The sequence below is a fragment of the Boleophthalmus pectinirostris genome, unplaced genomic scaffold (assembly GCF_026225935.1).
Source record: "Boleophthalmus pectinirostris isolate CB_2022bp ecotype Guang Dong unplaced genomic scaffold, ASM2622593v1 HiC_scaffold_14, whole genome shotgun sequence".
Classification (NCBI taxonomy): domain Eukaryota; kingdom Metazoa; phylum Chordata; class Actinopteri; order Gobiiformes; family Gobiidae; genus Boleophthalmus; species Boleophthalmus pectinirostris.
Window position 1 is genome coordinate 4,680,494 of NW_026571047.1, and position 17,147 is coordinate 4,697,640.

Genomic DNA, 17,147 nt, shown 5'->3' on the forward strand with positions numbered 1-17,147 from the left:
CTGTCAGTGCAATTTGTCAATTCCTAGAACTTTTTTTTTTACTCCACAATGGACTTTTTCAAAGTAAAAACCAGTGAGCCACAGGCATTTACAATAAAAAATAAATAATAAGATAAGATAAATAATTATAAGGGATAATGAATTCATTAGTTAATGCAATAAAAAATAAAAAAAAAACATCAACGCGCCCTTTTCTATTTGCTCATTTTAGTTTTTTGATGTTGTTTTTTTTTTTTTTTTTTTTTTTATTGACTTGCGTATTTATTGTTTATGCTTTATTTGATTTCATGTGTTAATATATATTGTGCTTACTCTGTGCAGCATTTTTGGAGATTTTGTGTTAAATGTGCATATAAAGTTGCATTGGATTGGATTGCACTTTGAGTAAAGACAGTGGATATAAAATAATTTCAGATGAGAGCATTGTGATCTCTGTAGTGTTTTTGTGTTTCTTGTGTATTTAAATGTCATAAATGAGTGCTTTTGTGGTGTGCAGGGCATTAACCTGTCTGGAGGGCAGAGGCAGAGGGTGAGCCTGGCACGGGCCCTGTACAGCGACGCAGACGTGTACCTGCTGGACGACCCTCTGTCTGCTGTAGACGCTCACGTGGCCAAACACATCTTCGACCACCTCATCGGACCAGAGGGGGCGCTCAAGGGCAAGGTCAGAACACACGAAAACTAGCAAAGGTTGATCCTTTTTCTTTTCTAAAATCAGCTGTGTAACTTCGGGGGCTACTTGGGGGTAGGGATGTAACGATATCAAAATCCCTCGATACACTATTTTCTTACGGCCCTATATTTATTGTGGAGGCTTACAAAATTGTGAATATGCTACTTTTTTTCTTTTAAAAGCCTTGGAACAACCTTGAAAAACCTTTGGTACTGTTATAATATGGAAAATTAAGATTTAAAAGTGCTTAATAACAACCACTGTATTTCATCAGGTAGTCTGCAAGGACAACACCAAAGGATCATGGTCTACGTAGTTCCCTCTGTTTTTCAGCTATTTTTGTGCCATGGCAAGGCAAGGCAAGGTTATTTATATAGCACAGTTTGTACACAGAAGTACCGGTAATTCAATGTCCTTTACAGAATAAGAAAGACATTAAAATCACCATTATTATAAATTTAAGAAAAGAGACTTGTAAATCCAATTTATTTTTGTATTATTGTGAGACTTTTGACGATACAATTTCACAATATTTCAGTTATTGTTACATTTATACTTGAGAATATTGGGTCTTTTGGCTAATTTAGATCTTGTTTAGACGCGGTTTAGTACAACTTTAATACAAATTTAAATAATTCTACTTAAAGCTACCATCTGTAATCATTCTCATATGTCACTATCTGTGTTACTGCACTTTTGATAGTGCACCAACTTTGGGTTAATAGAAGAAGATTAGAGAGGGTGAGGGGGCACAGAAATTGTACAGAAATGTTCCTACTTTAGTCTTGTTTTAGTCATATTAGATTTGATATTGCTTTATGCCCAATGTGTAGGTTAAAGGTTCTATATTACAGTACACAAAATGGATTCTTGTGAGCTTTAAGCCATGTTATAATGTCATTACTTCCTCAAAAACATACCCAGACTTGTGTTTTGCTTCATTCACACATGTTTGAGTAATTCTTTATTATTAGTCTACATCCTCAAAGCTCAAAATGCTCAGTTCCACCTTGTGACGTGAAGCGGTCATTTTCAGGTGAACAGTAGAGATGGTCAATTCCACCACCAAAATCATCCATTTCTTGTGAAGATACTGTACATGGAGTTTAAAAACACAGTGGAGCTCTTTCTGTATTACCATATGCAACATGTTTTCAGTGTAGAGAGAAGACCACAGCCTAAATGTGCAGGGTTTGTGTGTTAAACAAGTGTGAATGAAACGAAACACAACTCCAGGTGTGTTTGTGATGAGGGAACACATTGATGTTATTACAGAGCAGAAAATAACATAACATGGGCCCTTTAATTCCTATTGTAATCTTAGTCTTATTCAAAACTGATGAAGCTGTTTTAATCTTATTTATTTACTTATTTGGCAGAGACCTGGTTTAGGTTGTGTACGTAGAGGTACATCATTAGACCACAAATTAGTGTTGTAGCTAAGACCACAATAATCGAGACCAAGACCAGTCTGAGACCACAGGGACCCAAGACCAGGACTGGACCAAGACCTCTGAGGGTCAAGAGCAAGAATTTTATAGGTTGAAACCAAGACAAGACCAAGACCATGGCCCATCGAGACCAAATCGAGACCATCTTTGTAATTTTCGACGTTTATTTGTATTTTACAGTTATTTTGGCACATATATAGCAATGTTTTTTATAAATCTATCTCCATTCTATCTGATTAATGTTCATTTAGGCCTAAAATAAGTCAAGCAAATTGTACTGCACTTTTTGGACCCTCATCCACAGTTTGAGAACCCCTTTAAGAGAACTTCCAATGGCACTTTACAGAAAACTGTGAAGAAGGTGAAGAAAGTAGGTAGGATTTTTAAACCTGTTTTCCTAATCCTAAACAGCAGCCGTGATGAAATATGATCACACTGAGCGAGTTTCAAACCTCGAGTCCGAGACAAGACCCAGTACAAGTGCCTTCAAAACCGAGACAAAACCAAGTCCAAACGCAGTCGAGTCCAAGATGACACCAAGACCGTAAAAACACGGTCTTGAGGCCAAGACCAGTGTTGAGTACTACGACACTACCACAAATAAATAGTACTATGCAAAACATGGATGCAAATAACTATATCAACACTATTCTATATATATGTATTTTTAGAAGTCAAACAAATACTTGCAAATGACATTATGACATAGGCAGGAATGGTGACTGGCAGTAACAGTCTGTGGGTTAAACACTAGACAAGTCCAAGCTGAGGTTGTTATGAGCTGTGAAAACCCGTGAAAGCGTAATGTGAAGTACTTTATCAGAGCTTTCTGTGTACATGTGATAAGTGACTGAACCAGTCTGCTGTTTAAGTCACTGTAATGATCCTGTCGTTAAAAGTGCCATACTACCATATTTTCTGATTTATGATTTAATGTTGTTTCCTCATCACAAACAGACCTGGAGTTGTGTTTTATTTCAACCACACATGTTTAACACACAAACCCTGCAGATTTAGGCTATATTCTTCTCTCACCTTCACCTTCACTATAATCATCTGGATCATTTTAGCTCTGGAATTGTCAGCTCTACTGAACAAATGGTAAAAGGTAGTTGTTCTTCTCTCATAAGGAGGTGGTCATTTTCAAGGTAATACTAATTCTCATAATAGAGGATTACTGAAAACACATGGAAATGAAACAAAATACAACTCCAGATATGTTTTTTGAGGAGTTAACAACATTCTGAAATGACTTAAAGTTCACAAGAACCAATTTTGCTCAACATATGACCTTTAAAGTGCCTCCTATCAAACTCCAATCAGTTGACAGATCTGTAGTTACACCCAGACGATGCACTGACAGAGAGTCTACACACATGCAACCATTTTAAAGGAGCTCTATGCAAACTTTCTAGTTTCTAGTTGTCCACCACCTGCTCTGTCTGGAATATTCCAAATTCCAAAATCTGTCAGAGAGAGAGCTACAGCACCATCTAGTGGGCTTTTTAGTGCTACTCATTCTGACTCAGGTAGTGGAACCAAGTTGGCAGTTGGACTGCTGTTGCTGTTCTTGTTGTTTCCTTGGGCCAACTTTGTCTAATTCCTTTGTATGCTTTATGTTTAAGAAGCTGATGGCGTTGGGATGGATTAATTCTTAGTAATAATGTAGAGTTTGAAACCTCATGACTCGATGAACCATTGAAACTTCTGCCTTGGACTGAAACACTTTCAAAGTGCTAACTATAACAGAGAATAAGGCTAATATCTGTTAGTTGTGTGCAGAACTGTGTATGACTGAAATACACTGGGAGACGCTACATTTGCAGTGTTGTCATGTGATGTTGCTGTGACGCTGTAACTAAATTGTACTTAAAAAGTCATGGTACATTTATAAATAAGTATTTATAATATAAGAGTTTTAGAAATGCAAATTTTTCCTTTTTAAATGTTTTGACAAGAGTTTAGTGAGAATCATTACGGTCAGAAGAATTCAGATTTAAAAGTGCTAAATAACCGTTATATTGTCATGTAGTTCTCTGTAGTTCCCTCTGTTCTACTGCATTGTACTGTATATTTCTGTAGTACATTTGAGGATACCATCTCACAGTACTTCAGTTACATCCAAAGTAACAAACAGAAGTAGATACAGAAATACAGTTTGTTTCTGTAAAATTAAGCACCACGTGTGAAACTGGAAAGTATTTTCTAAAAAGATATTTTTTAGGAGATTATTACCTGAGAAAATGCTATGTAACATGAATAGATTATATTTTATAGTCTCAGTTTGCATAAATGAATCAGTGATGTGACGTTCGTTGAAGGAGTCGGCTCTTTTGAACGGTTCCTTAGAGTGAACTGTTGGAACCAGATCTCATTTTTGAAAAGAGAAGAATCTTCCTCTTTCTAAGTCAAATAGGCAGCCAGAGTGAGAGCTTTGTGCACAAAAAACAAATGTAGCATCACAATAACAGTTACTTTTAAAATTATTATTATGTTTTGTTTAGATTCTGTCAAATTTTAAAAAGGAAACTCACTTCCTCTTTCAGTTGCTTCTATCATATATAAAGCATAAAAAAAAGTCTTTTAAACGGCTCTTTGACTTGAACGGATCCAAAAGATTCAGATCTCATAAAAGAGCTGAAAGTCACAAATTAAAATGAGGTACAAATTTAATGTTTTTCTTTTCTTTTCTAAATATCTGTTTCAGCACTGGTTCCATGTATTTTATGTTCAAACCTTTAGTATTGTCATGGTCTCCTCTAACCTAAACGCCTGGCTGTGTTTGGTCAGACCCGTATCCTGGTGACCCACGGCATCAGCTTCCTGCCGCAGGTGGACAACATCATGGTGATGGTGGAGGGGGGCGTGTCAGAGATGGGTTCGTACCAGGAGCTGCTCAAACAGAACGGGGCCTTCGCCGAGTTCCTCCGCAACTACTCCCTGGAGGACATCATCGAGGAGGACGAGGCCACCGGTAACGAGGATTAAGCTGAAATCATTCAGGCTGATATGCAAATCCACTTATCCACTTAAATCCACTTTAGTTATGTAGCATATTTTTTATTAACACTTTAATTTAATATTCTGTAGTGCTGCACTGTAGTTTATACAAGATAAAAGATCTATAACCAGCTCCACCAGTCGAAAAACAAATCCAGGAAAGAACATGAGAACTACAATATAATATATGATTAAAGGAAATGCATGTAGCCTGCACTCTTACTGTTTTAAAAACAAAGCACACTGGTCCCTCATTTATCGTTCTAAAAATGACCTACAATAGGCAAAATCCGGGAAGTAGTCAGCTTTACTTTTTACAATAATTATATCTGTTTTAAGGCTGTAAAACCCCTCACTACACACTTTATACAGTTTTCCCAGACACGACAGTTACAACCCTTTTTGTATCCTTCTTAAAACCTATTGCTGCTGTTGTCCTTATGTTATTTTCCTCCTTCTTTATGTAACAAACCGAAGATTAATTTATTCCGTAATGGCGGCTACAGCCGTGTAACTTCTACCTTCCTTCAGCGTGTTCAGAAGTTCAACTTTTTTTGCGATGGTTTGCATCTTTCTCTGTCTTTTGGGTGCGACTGCAGGAGCCTTTGTCAGTGCAGAACGTATCGTCGACATTGTGGGTTTTGTCAGAGAGAAAACTTGCAAACATACAGCACTTCAGAATCACACTGCTGGAGACCTAACATTTATGTAATTTTGGCTGAACGCATTCCGTACTGTACAGGAGACACGGCACGACAATGGCCTACAGTCCCTTAGCCAATCAGGACATGGGGAGGAACATAATACGCATTCATACACTGTAAAAAAAAAAAAAAAGCATGCAAAATTGCACAAAAAAAATCAGCAAAACAGCAGGGCCACAAAACAGCGGGGCCGCAAAGGGTGAACCATGTTATAGTGAGGGATGAATGTATTACAATCACAACTGAACCTGGATTGCCAGAGCCTTAACCTGCAGATAGAGGACACATCCATTGTCTCATTCTCACTATTCTCTATATGGACATATGTATATGCCTTATGTGAAAGCTCAGAACCTCCAGAATTCCCTCACTGAGCTGCAGAGGCTGCACTAGCACTGACTCATGACTGGTAGAGGTGCTGGGGTTTAGGGAGTGACCACTCAGATCAGAGAGAGGCATTTTAGAGTTAAACCAAGTGGATTTCAGCATTGAAACTGGCAACCCAAATGAGAGACTCATGTGAGGCTCATTCTGCTTTCTGACTGGAAAACCATCTTGAGAATCAAAACACCAAATAGTCTCTATTCACACTGACATCACAAACCAGGAAGACGTTTGGAAAGATGCAATGACAACTTCCGGTGGGCTCTGTTTGCCATAGTAAGTCTGACCAAAAAAATGAGAAAATGTCCCAGTTTTCTTCATCTTCATATCATTGTGGTGTCTAATCAACATTTACAACCATACCACAGTTGAAAAAACAGTTTTCATCATTTCCCCATTGACACACAACTCTGAGCGCACTGGTACATGTGATTAGAAGAGATGAGGCTCCAAATTTAAGATGTTTCCAAACAGCACATACATCTGCAGTCTTCATTTTACCTCTGATCACGTTTACTTCGTGTCAGGAACTACAATGGAAGTTGTCATTGCATGTTTCCAAACGTCTTCCTGGTTTGGAATGTAAGAATGAATAGAGACTATTATAGGATACCTATATTTTAGTTTAACAGATACCTCATATCTGGGGACACAGTTAGGTCATGTTTATGGAATCTTACATAGTGTTCCTATACAAAAATAGACCCAAAAAAAAGTCATAATTAGAGAAACATGAAAATCTGTAGTGTTGAATACAGCATGTGCATAACGTGATTGTTTTCACAGAGGATATACTAGAAGAGGAGGAACTGTTCCCTGAAGATGCGCTCAGTAACCACACAGACATTGTGGACAATGAACCAACCATCAATGAAGCCAAGAGGAGCTTTTTACGGTATTACACTTACATAGGATTTTCACTGGCCCATAGTCAGCTAGAGATATATATGCTCAATGCCATACTGTGAAACATTCCAGCCATGTAATAACATCTGTACGGAAAAAAGCAGGTAGAAATGTTACATATTACTCCTTTACATAAATACACTGGCTGACAATTTGGCTTAAAACAAGTCAACCCTGGACTAGTAACTAAACCTAAATGATTGAAAACACTCAACAAGATGAATTTAAAAGTCTCATATTATGCTTTTTCTAATCCATGTTATAATAGTATGGGGGTAAGGATTACTCAAACATGTGTGAAAGAAACAAAACACAACTCCAGGTATGTTTTTGATTAGGTCACAGGAGTACATTTTGTGCATAATATAAGACCTTTAATTTCATTTAACGTAAATCACTATGGATGTATCGGATTTCACTTTGTGCACACCCTCCAGCAGTCCCATCACTCAAAGCTTGTTCCTTTACTCCAGGCAGATCAGCATCATCTCAGCGGACAGTGAGGGCGCGCGGTGTCGATCTGTGAGGAGACACACCTGTAGTCAGAAGAAGCACGGAGAGCCCCAGGAGAAGAAGAAACCTCAGGAGGTGGACAAACTCATCCAAGCAGAGACCACAGAGACCGGCAAGGTACAGGCACACACCAGCACTACCTGTCAGGGTGGTGTTGTACCAGTCCACAGGTCAAAGAATGGAATGGGTGTGAGTGGGGGGGCTAAGAGAGGTTCAGGGGCGTCTAGTAATTCAGCATTATGAAACTTTTGCAGACATGCTAGGAACGGTGTTGCTTAATATTTGGTCTCTATAGCACAAATAAGTACAGTGAAACTCCAGCAGGTTTAACTTTCACTTAAACATATCTTCAATCCATAGTCGGGGGCCGTGGTAAAAAAATGATAAATGATCTGCCACTTTCTAGGCCTGGAGTCTCCAACCTGTAGCTCGGGACCAGTAGCTCTCCACCCCCTTCCAAGTAACTCGCCAAGGGATTTCTGAATACACATATTGTGATGCCTAACTTTGTGAACTGATGATTGGATAATGGTTTATGTTTTTTAGGCATCAAGCTGTACCTCATCTAAGGCTTGCTATGGCTCTTATACATTTCTTGTGACCTCTAAAAGTCTCTGACATTTTTGTTTTGTAAACATAGCTCACTAGAAAAAAAAGGTTGGAGACCCCTGCTCTAGTGTGATCTGCACCTATCCATCAGAGGTGCCGACAGCTACAAGGCTCTTTGTTGTGATGACGTTTAGGGCGACGTAAGCTCCCGTTGGATACCACATCATTTTAGATCAGTGCTTCTCAATTATTTTCTGTCTCGCCCCCCTAGCAAGAAGAAAACATTTCACGCCCTCTCCACTCCACAGAACCACTACCAAACGTGGACAAATCACACCCTCGCCTTCAGTTGCACACCCAGCATGTGTCCAATACAGATGGACACATGCTGCGTTTGTCCCGGGTTTATCAGCCTGATTGGGGTGTAATGTCTTTAAGAGATGCAGTAATTTATTTGTCTTCATGCTGTCCGCTGCCAACAATTTAGACACAGTAAACACGTCGGTGTTTCCTCATTTCCCACCATAGTCACAGTGAAGCTGAGCGCTACATACGCTTTATATACAGTTTATTCTCTGCACTTCATATCTCCTGCTCTGTGCTGTGTGACACTATACCCAACACTATAGTGCTAATACTTCCTGAGCACACTCTGACAGTGAGAGCGTCACTGGCAACTACTGTAGTGGATGTGCAATTACACTTTATTCTAGGACAGCAAAAAAAAAAAAAAAAAAAACACGTTCCCCGAGGTCACACATGTCCCCTCTGGCATCGCTCCACTATTTGAGAAGACTGTTTTAGATGAATATTGCAATTTAAAATGTCCAGATGATAACATAATGATCCATAGATGTCAGATTATAACTATAGAGCAGACAAAAGCATATGATGTCTTTTTTAAAGGAGACCTATTGTGCGTGTGTCTGTTGCTAATAAATACATAAAAATGAATAAAAGAAACAATTCCACTGACTTCTACCACAGCAAAGTGTCAGTACCTCCGATGGATAGTAGCGGATTTGTACCAAAATGACTACGCAATGTTACAGAATCCTACTTGTACCACAGAAAATATGGTACTTTGAAAATAAGCAATTAAAGATTGCTCAAACATGAATCACTCACTGAGGAGAAATAACTATAACATATAAGCTCTGAAAAGTTGATTTTGCATACTAGGTCTGCTTTAACATGGCGAGTGCACGTTTGTCTCCTAGTTAACCCTTTGTGTCCCACTGGCCCACACTAGGTGAAGGTGACCGTGTACTTGGAGTACGCCAAAGCGGTGGGCCTGGCACTATCAGTGATCATCTGCCTGTTGTACGGCTGCCAGAGCGCCGCCGCCATCGGAGCTAATGTGTGGCTCAGCGACTGGACCAATGACGCCAACACCAACCACACACAGGAGCGCGTCAACATGAGGGTGGGGGTGTACGCCGCACTGGGCATTGCACAAGGTGAGCAGTCCTCCACTCAGCTACAGTCAAATGCAACAGTGGGACACAACAGTGGATGGGCTTCACTAGTCATCTTAAACATGTGAAAAACACAACTAGTTCATTTTAAACAGTTCACAGCTCTCTGAAGTTATTCCTCACTTACCTATGCATTCACAGCATCCTCATTATTCACAGTGATGCTAACTAAATCTAGCACGCTCATAGTTCACTTTCTGTATGTGATTTTAAACTTTTTTAAAATCACACAAATTTAATATTCTTCTAGAAATAGAAATTTAATATTCTTCTAGAATATTAAATATTAAAGCGTGCTCACTGTTTCTGTCCATAGAGCTCACAAGAATGTCATCAAAACATCACGGGAATACTGAACAAATGCATAGTAATCGGAATAGTCAAGTTCTATCCAAGTACTATTATATCTATTACAGAACTATTCAATTTAAAACGAGACTATTCTATTACTACAGACGTTCTAAACAAGGGTCAGCCCAAAACAGTACAACAGTAACATGGATAAAACTGACTCCAAATGATGCAAAAAAAAAAAAAAACTTCTATGAGGTTTTTAACCCCGCTAACTGTGTAGCTTACTTAAAATTGTATTTTGAGTTGATTTGTCTTGAGGGCTCAGAAAATTACCGTATTTTTCGGACTATAAGGCGCACTTAAAATCCTTTAATCGGTGTGCCTTATGTATAAATTCTGGTTGTGCTTACTGACCTCAAACCGCTTTAAGGTGGTACATGGTGCTCAAAAATCTGTCATAATGTCATTATGAGTCGTGTCCTTTAGTCCGACAGACGCTGACCGCATCAGGGTACAAGGAGTGAGCTGTTTTTGGGGGGGGGGGTTTAGCACTTATAGCTTATGCAAATGAGCCATGTGGTTTTAAGGTTTGTTTCTGTAAAATGTAAACAAATGTGACAAAGCTGTATTAAACACATTATTACTCAATGCGTATTTGAGTCCTACTTGTAGGAAATAAATGTAAAACTTAAATTAAATCCACATTCACATTCATAATACACATTCAGCAAGACAGGGTGGCAACGCCGGGCGAGTTATGCCACGATCTGCCAGTGGATCATGGACGCCTGGACTAAGTATCGGTCTTATGCAATTTATAATCCAGTGTGACTTATGTATGAAAATAGACGAGAGAATTCAACATTACTGATATTGCACCTTATAATTTGGTGCGCCTCATAGTCCGAAAAATACGGTACTGTTTTCACCTGTCCACGCCCACTTTTCTGTACTTTTATTTCAGATTAATCAATGATTAAAACAAAAACAAGTAAATAAAAAATCTGCTCCTTAGTAAATGTCACTATTCATATTATTAAGCTGTTTTTGATCAATATTAGGTATAATCCTCCAGCTAAGGTAGTCCTGACCAACACAAAATCTGCAGATGGGTCCCCTGTGCTTTGCAAACAGCCCCCTGTATTGAAGGATGGGTCAAATGCAGAGGACAAATTTTCCTATGGGGACAATAAAGTGTACCTTAACCTTTAGAGTGTGGTTTACACCATGTGAAAACATGAGCTACGTAACTTAATATCAACTACTCAAAAACCTTAATAGGTCTTTTTAAAGCCCGCATATTACTCTATTTTCTGATCTGTTCTAATGTAGTTTGCTCATCACAAACAGACCTGGAGTCCACTTTTGTTTCATTCACACATGTTTAACACACAAACCCTGCAGATTTAGGCTGAGTTTTTCTCTCTTCTCTCTCCTTCTACTTGATGTCATATGATAATACAGGAAGTGCTCCACTGTGTTTTAAACTCCATACACTGTCACTAAAATAATTAGGATCATTTCAGTCCTGAAATTGGTCATTTCTGCTGGACTAAATGTAAAAGATAGCTGTTTACTTGAAAACTACCACATCATGACATCACAAGGTGGAGTACAGCAAGCTTGTTTGCCACTTGGGGCACACGCACCACAGTTTGAGAACCACAACTTTACGTATATTTTGAGTTTGTTTTGGCTAATGCAAACTGCAGAGTGTTCCCATGATGTTAAATGACACATAAGCTCTATAGAATGCATGTTATGTTGTGACTTTTGAAATGATTTAAAGATGGAGGACAGGTGAGTTTTCTATGGGAAATGTTCAGTATTCCAGATTTAATCTCTTTGTGTGTTTTTTGGGGTTTTTTTTTTAATCACTGATCAATTGTGTTGTTTTCCTACAGTATTATAGCTAGTATTAACCTTACTTCTTACATTTTCATCACAATTTTTCTGGAGTCCTTTTCTTCTTATAGCCACAGGACCGAAGCTCTTCCAGTCTTATATTAACCCATGGAGTCTGACCTCCTTCCCCTCACCCCTCTCCACTTCAGGTATTCTGGTCATGATCTCCTCCCTCACTCTGTACATGGGCAACATCGGAGCGGCCCGCAGGCTCCACCTAAACCTCGTCAACAATAAACTGCGCACACCCCAGTCCTTCTTCGACACCACGCCAATAGGCCGCATCATCAACCGCTTCTCCAAGGACGTGTACGTGATTGACGAGGCCCTGCCCGCCACCGTGCTCATGTTCCTGGGCACCTTCTTTGTCTCGCTGTCCACCATGATAGTCATTGTTTCCAGCACGCCCTTCTTCGCGCTGGTGATCGTGCCGCTGACTTTCATATACGTGTTTGTACAGGTACAGCCCCTCTCTCCAGAGCGATGGATGTCTTTGTCCTGGCGCACCTCCTGCATGCACATAATGCCCATGCCCAGCTTTAACCGTGCTCTTTTTGTCCCTCTCTTGTAGCCTGGCACACCGGAGTCTAAGCCTTTCTCTGCTGGTGCTGCTTCCTCCTTTTGCTCTCCCTGCAGGCACTCTGCATAGGCACTGTTTGGCCTACACATACATAGCACTACTATCCCCAGTGACATCATCTAATCAGATTATCTGATCTGTTTGAATCAAAAGGTCTTCTGTTGTCTTTCTTGGTTCCACCTGGTGTTGAGTCAGTGTTATTACACTAGAGTAGTCTCATAAATAACACCACATTTGTTTTAGGTAGTTCTCTGAGGGCTGCTGGAGACATCTTGTGTTGGACTTGATTTTTAAGGGAATGTCATTGTCTTACAGAGGAGCATATGTATCTTGTTTAGACACTAGACTGTTAGAGCCATGTACAGTGATGTTTACAGTGGGCATGTGAGGGCAAGGTGCTGACAGTTGGAGTGGCTGTTAACCTGTCCCCCCTCTCCGCAGGTTTGTTCTTGTTGGTAAACTGCCTGCTGTGTCGGGCCTACAGTATGCTGCTCGCAGCCAAAATCACACACCGCAAGCTGCTGTGCGGGGTCCTGCGAGCCCCTCAGACCTTCTTCGAAAGTACTCCCACTGGGCGGTTACTCAACCGCTTCAGCAAAGACGTGGATGCTATTGACTCTCACATTCCAGAAAATATAGACATATGGATGCGCACTTTCTGGTACACTCTGAATGTGCTGCTCATATGCTGTGCCCTCACCCCAATGTTCCTCCTAGTCATAGTCCCGTTAACACTGCTCTATTGGTGGGTTCAGGTAAATAGGACTGAGTCTGCTAACTCATTAATACATGCATGTGAGTGCAGTGAGTGTGCTGTAGCCTGCTCGCTGTGTGAGAGTGTTCAAGCTGCTAACTACCTCTCGTCCATAGTCAGTACTTTGGTAGACGGTGTGCATAGTTAGACATAGTGGGCATAGAGTAGGCATACTTCTGATGATAGTAGTGGTGGGAGTGGTTCTGATGTCCTATCTCCAGGGCTCACATGAAGCTAAGACACAGCCCTGTTCTGGCAGCAGCTGTGTGCACCTGGCTCTTCTGATGATGGTCACTGGAGCCTCGTTTCCATAGGGTCGGTAGCAGTCCAAAGCAGTCTGAAACAGCTGGGACCTGGAACGGGCTCGCGGGGGCCGGTGTTACTCACGCCCTTGCACAATCACTGGAAAACCAGCAGCACGCCAGTAGTGACACACGCATGGCAACACGTAAATAGTGCAAACCTGGTGACTGTTATTTAACAACAGCGCAGATGCTCAATTACCAGTAAAAAAGAGCTGGAGAAACAGCCTGCAGCGTGAAACTTACATTCACCCGAAAACACATCTATTTTCCAGCGCGGGGCCTTTACTTTGACTTGGTGTAATAATAAATCCACATCCAGTGACAGTGTGGTGTGTGCGTAAAGATGTATAAAAACTAGAGCACTTAAAGCTCTCCATAGTCCTTCTTCATCCAGATGACCAAGTAGTAAAAGAGTAAAGTTATTTATCCAAACAGTAGCATGTACTCCACGCAGTGATGTCTTTGCGTTTACAGAAAAGCCAAAAGTGACCCTTAAGCACATGTCAGTCTACGCGAGGATCAGCTGTGCGCTCTGGTTCATTCGCATGAGTTATATTTGAACACAGATCAGTGTTGATGCTCCTTTAGTTTAGCACTGGTCTTTTGACAACTGTAGCTCGTGGTGCTGGCAGTGGAAACGAGGCTTATGTTCCTGTGTGCCCTCTGCAGACGGAGAACTGTACCACTATACAGTAGTTTGTATGTGTGATCTGCATCCATCAGAGTATTTCCACTGTACTGTTTTGGCTTGTTGTTAGAAATGAGAACAACCTCTAGAGGGCACAGTTAAGCCTTTCAGTTGGAGTCAAAGCCTGCTTGTACTACCTACAAAACTAGTAAGAACAGTACAGCCAAATGTAGTTTATTTGTTGTAGTGTAGCCTTTATTTCTCCTCTAAACATCAGTACCAAAGATGAACAGCCTGGTTATGCTCATGAGGGGTGGTGCAGTCTGTGTGCAGCGCTCTGTCACTAACCATGGGCTGTGTGGCCAACTAACAGAGCTCAGACCCTGCTGCATGGCTCACATCCTCACACTATCCTATCTCTAACACCAAGGTCATGGCCAGGGATCTTACTATGTACTGATTTTATTTGGTTGTAAATAACCTTTAAATTGAATACCTGTCAACACACTCTACATGCCAGATTTACTTAAGCTTCAGCTCACAGTGTTTGTACAACCTTAATCCTCAGTAAAAGGTGCACTATGTAACTTTTTTTCGTCTCCATGGAGATTGCTTTTCCTGCAGGTGTTCTGCAGGATGGCATTAAACTTATCTATCTCCATGGAGACATGCAGTTGATGACACTGAGCTGTGACTGTGACTGTTTAGCAATAAAAGCACCTTTAATTGAGTAATGCAAGGCAGATTTTGGAGCATTCCAGGCAAAGAAATAACATCTCCATGCAGACAAACAGGCAGACTCCCAGTGCCCAGTGTATCTTAAACATACACAGTAACACTTTATCATTATTACACGTTTAAAAGCCTTAAGAAAGCATGAACAAAGACTTTACTCATAATTAATTAATAAAAGAGTTTATCAAGAATGAATCAGGCATAGTTAATTTGTTCATTGTGAATTAAGCCTTGTTTATGTTTTTTTAAAACTAGTTAAAGGTGCAGTATGTAACTTTCTGGAGGTGACGTATCGCCTGCATGATTCCATGGAAATAGAAACTTCAAAGCATTCATCTCTATCCCCCATGGCAATAGATACTGTGGAATATTATAGCTATTTTTATGGAAACGAGGTCAGGCCAAGTAAGAGTCAGGTTTGTGGAGATGCAAGCCCGCTCCCAGTAGGACACATGTTTTTCAGTGCAATGAAAACAAACAAACAACCAAAAAACGTGTTAATATGAATCTATTTTGTGCCTAAAAAGTTACACACTGTGGCTTTAAAGTGTAGTTATTATAAAGAGGCACTGTGAATACGTTACAATCACACAAATTTAAGTAAATAAAATAGGAACAATCAAGAGAAAATCAAACCTTATGTGTGTTTCAAATTATGACTGAAAACTGTGATCCGGGAAGCGATGTACAAACCCTGCCGACCTCACTTCCAGCTCGTAATAACGTTTATAAGGAACACCACATTGTTGAACCTGGCTGGCATGTAGACTGTGCCACCCGCTTAGCTCTGGCATCACATCAAGCGTGTTGTGGAGGCTGGGCAGGCGCTAGCTAGCTTTCTGTTAGTGTGTGCATGGGCTGGCTGCATGTGTACTTGGCTGCTTCTGGAATACCTCTCTGGCTTGTGTTCACTTGTAATGCTGTTTTTGTCTCTCTCCCCAAAATCTTCTCCAGAGGTTTTATGTTGCAACATCGCGACAGCTAAAGCGCTTGGAGTCGGTCAGCCGCTCTCCCATTTACTCCCATTTCTCGGAGACGGTGACGGGCTGTAGTGTAATCCGGGCCTACGGCAGACAGTCTGCCTTTGTGCTGATGAGCGATACCAAAGTGGACGAGAATCAAAAGAGTTACTACCCGGGTATAGTGTCCAACAGGTAGGTGGCTCCCTCCTCAGAGACCAGGAAGAAAGGTGGAAGGAAAAGGCACACACAACACACACACACACACACACACACACACACATAAATAAGACAGTTACAGAAGAACAGACTGTGCACAGCAGCGCCCCATAACCTCACTGTTAGCATCATTACTTCCTGTCTAGTAGGCCTTTTTCACAGAGCAATAGACCTTTTACACAATGGCCAGAAGTGCAGCGATGTAGGGTAAACGTAACTTCAAGTTAATGCTTTTCTGTTGCAAAATATCTGTGTAAATGTCAGGCGTATTCTCCACCAGCTTCATAAATCTGCCTCATCACCAAATCTTCATTCAAAAAGGTCCACAAAGGATAAACATTCTTCCATGAAGAATTTATCCACAACTATCAAGGTAACAAAGACCAACGCTTAAAGGTGAACAACAAAGATGACGCATTAGTGAAATACTGAACAAAACTAATGTTATGGACAGAATATGTCCTTTGTGCTCTTTGTTGGTTGAAGGCTGAAGAAAAAAAGTCATGGAAAAGTTTTGAAATTTTGTCAGTGAAAAAGAGTGGGAACCCTGATCATAGCAAAGGTCTTATCATGGTGTGTGTGGTTATGTGGCATCCACTGCCTGATATTTAAATTAGTGGTGCTAATATTTAAATACATTTTAGCACCACTAATTCCCAGTACACAATGACTGGAGTAGGAAGTGCAGCTCTGCACTTTTTGAGAGAACCAGCACTAGCCAGGCGGCTGTGAAAAGGACCTACTGTATGTCCATGAGGTGTTTGCTGGGTGGCGCTAAAATCAAATATTTAAAGATAAAACAGTAGACGGAGCCAGGCCTGTCACGATAACATATTTTGAAGTGTGAAGTGTGCAGAGTTACTTTGTGTAATTTTAGTTCATAATCCATCCTTCTACATCTGAAATCTTATCGTACTGCAGAAAAAAATGCCTCAAACCGTAGTAATCTACAAATAAAAGCAAATGTGTGGTCTTTACTTTAATACATCTTTATATGAATTGGTCATTTATTTTATATTTAACATTTTTTTTAATAAAAGTTAACCTGAGCTTTGAGAAACAGTGAGCTGGCGTGCTGTTGTGCACAGAGTTTATTATGTCCACTTTTAA

The 17,147-nt window shown here is 40.3% G+C and overlaps 1 protein-coding gene across 5 annotated transcripts in view; it reads left to right on the forward strand.

Moving 5' to 3' along the window:
- The window catches only part of abcc3 (ATP-binding cassette, sub-family C (CFTR/MRP), member 3), a 124,761-nt gene that overhangs the window by 95,719 nt on the left and 11,895 nt on the right, over positions 1–17,147 (forward strand). For 2 of the 5 annotated variants that reach the window (XM_020919219.2, XM_055150108.1), the window contains exons 18-24: positions 497–664; positions 4,915–5,098; positions 6,999–7,107; positions 7,592–7,748; positions 9,433–9,640; positions 12,879–13,192; positions 15,814–16,013. In XM_020919219.2, coding sequence (XP_020774878.1) covers positions 497–664; positions 4,915–5,098; positions 6,999–7,107; positions 7,592–7,748; positions 9,433–9,640; positions 12,879–13,192; positions 15,814–16,013 — 1,340 coding nt within the window. Of the gene's footprint in view, positions 1–496; positions 665–4,914; positions 5,099–6,998; positions 7,108–7,591; positions 7,749–9,432; positions 9,641–12,006; positions 12,318–12,878; positions 13,193–15,813; positions 17,069–17,147 lie in introns of those variants that run through there. The other 3 variants (XM_020919220.2, XM_055150110.1, XM_055150111.1) reach the window with 2 other exon arrangements.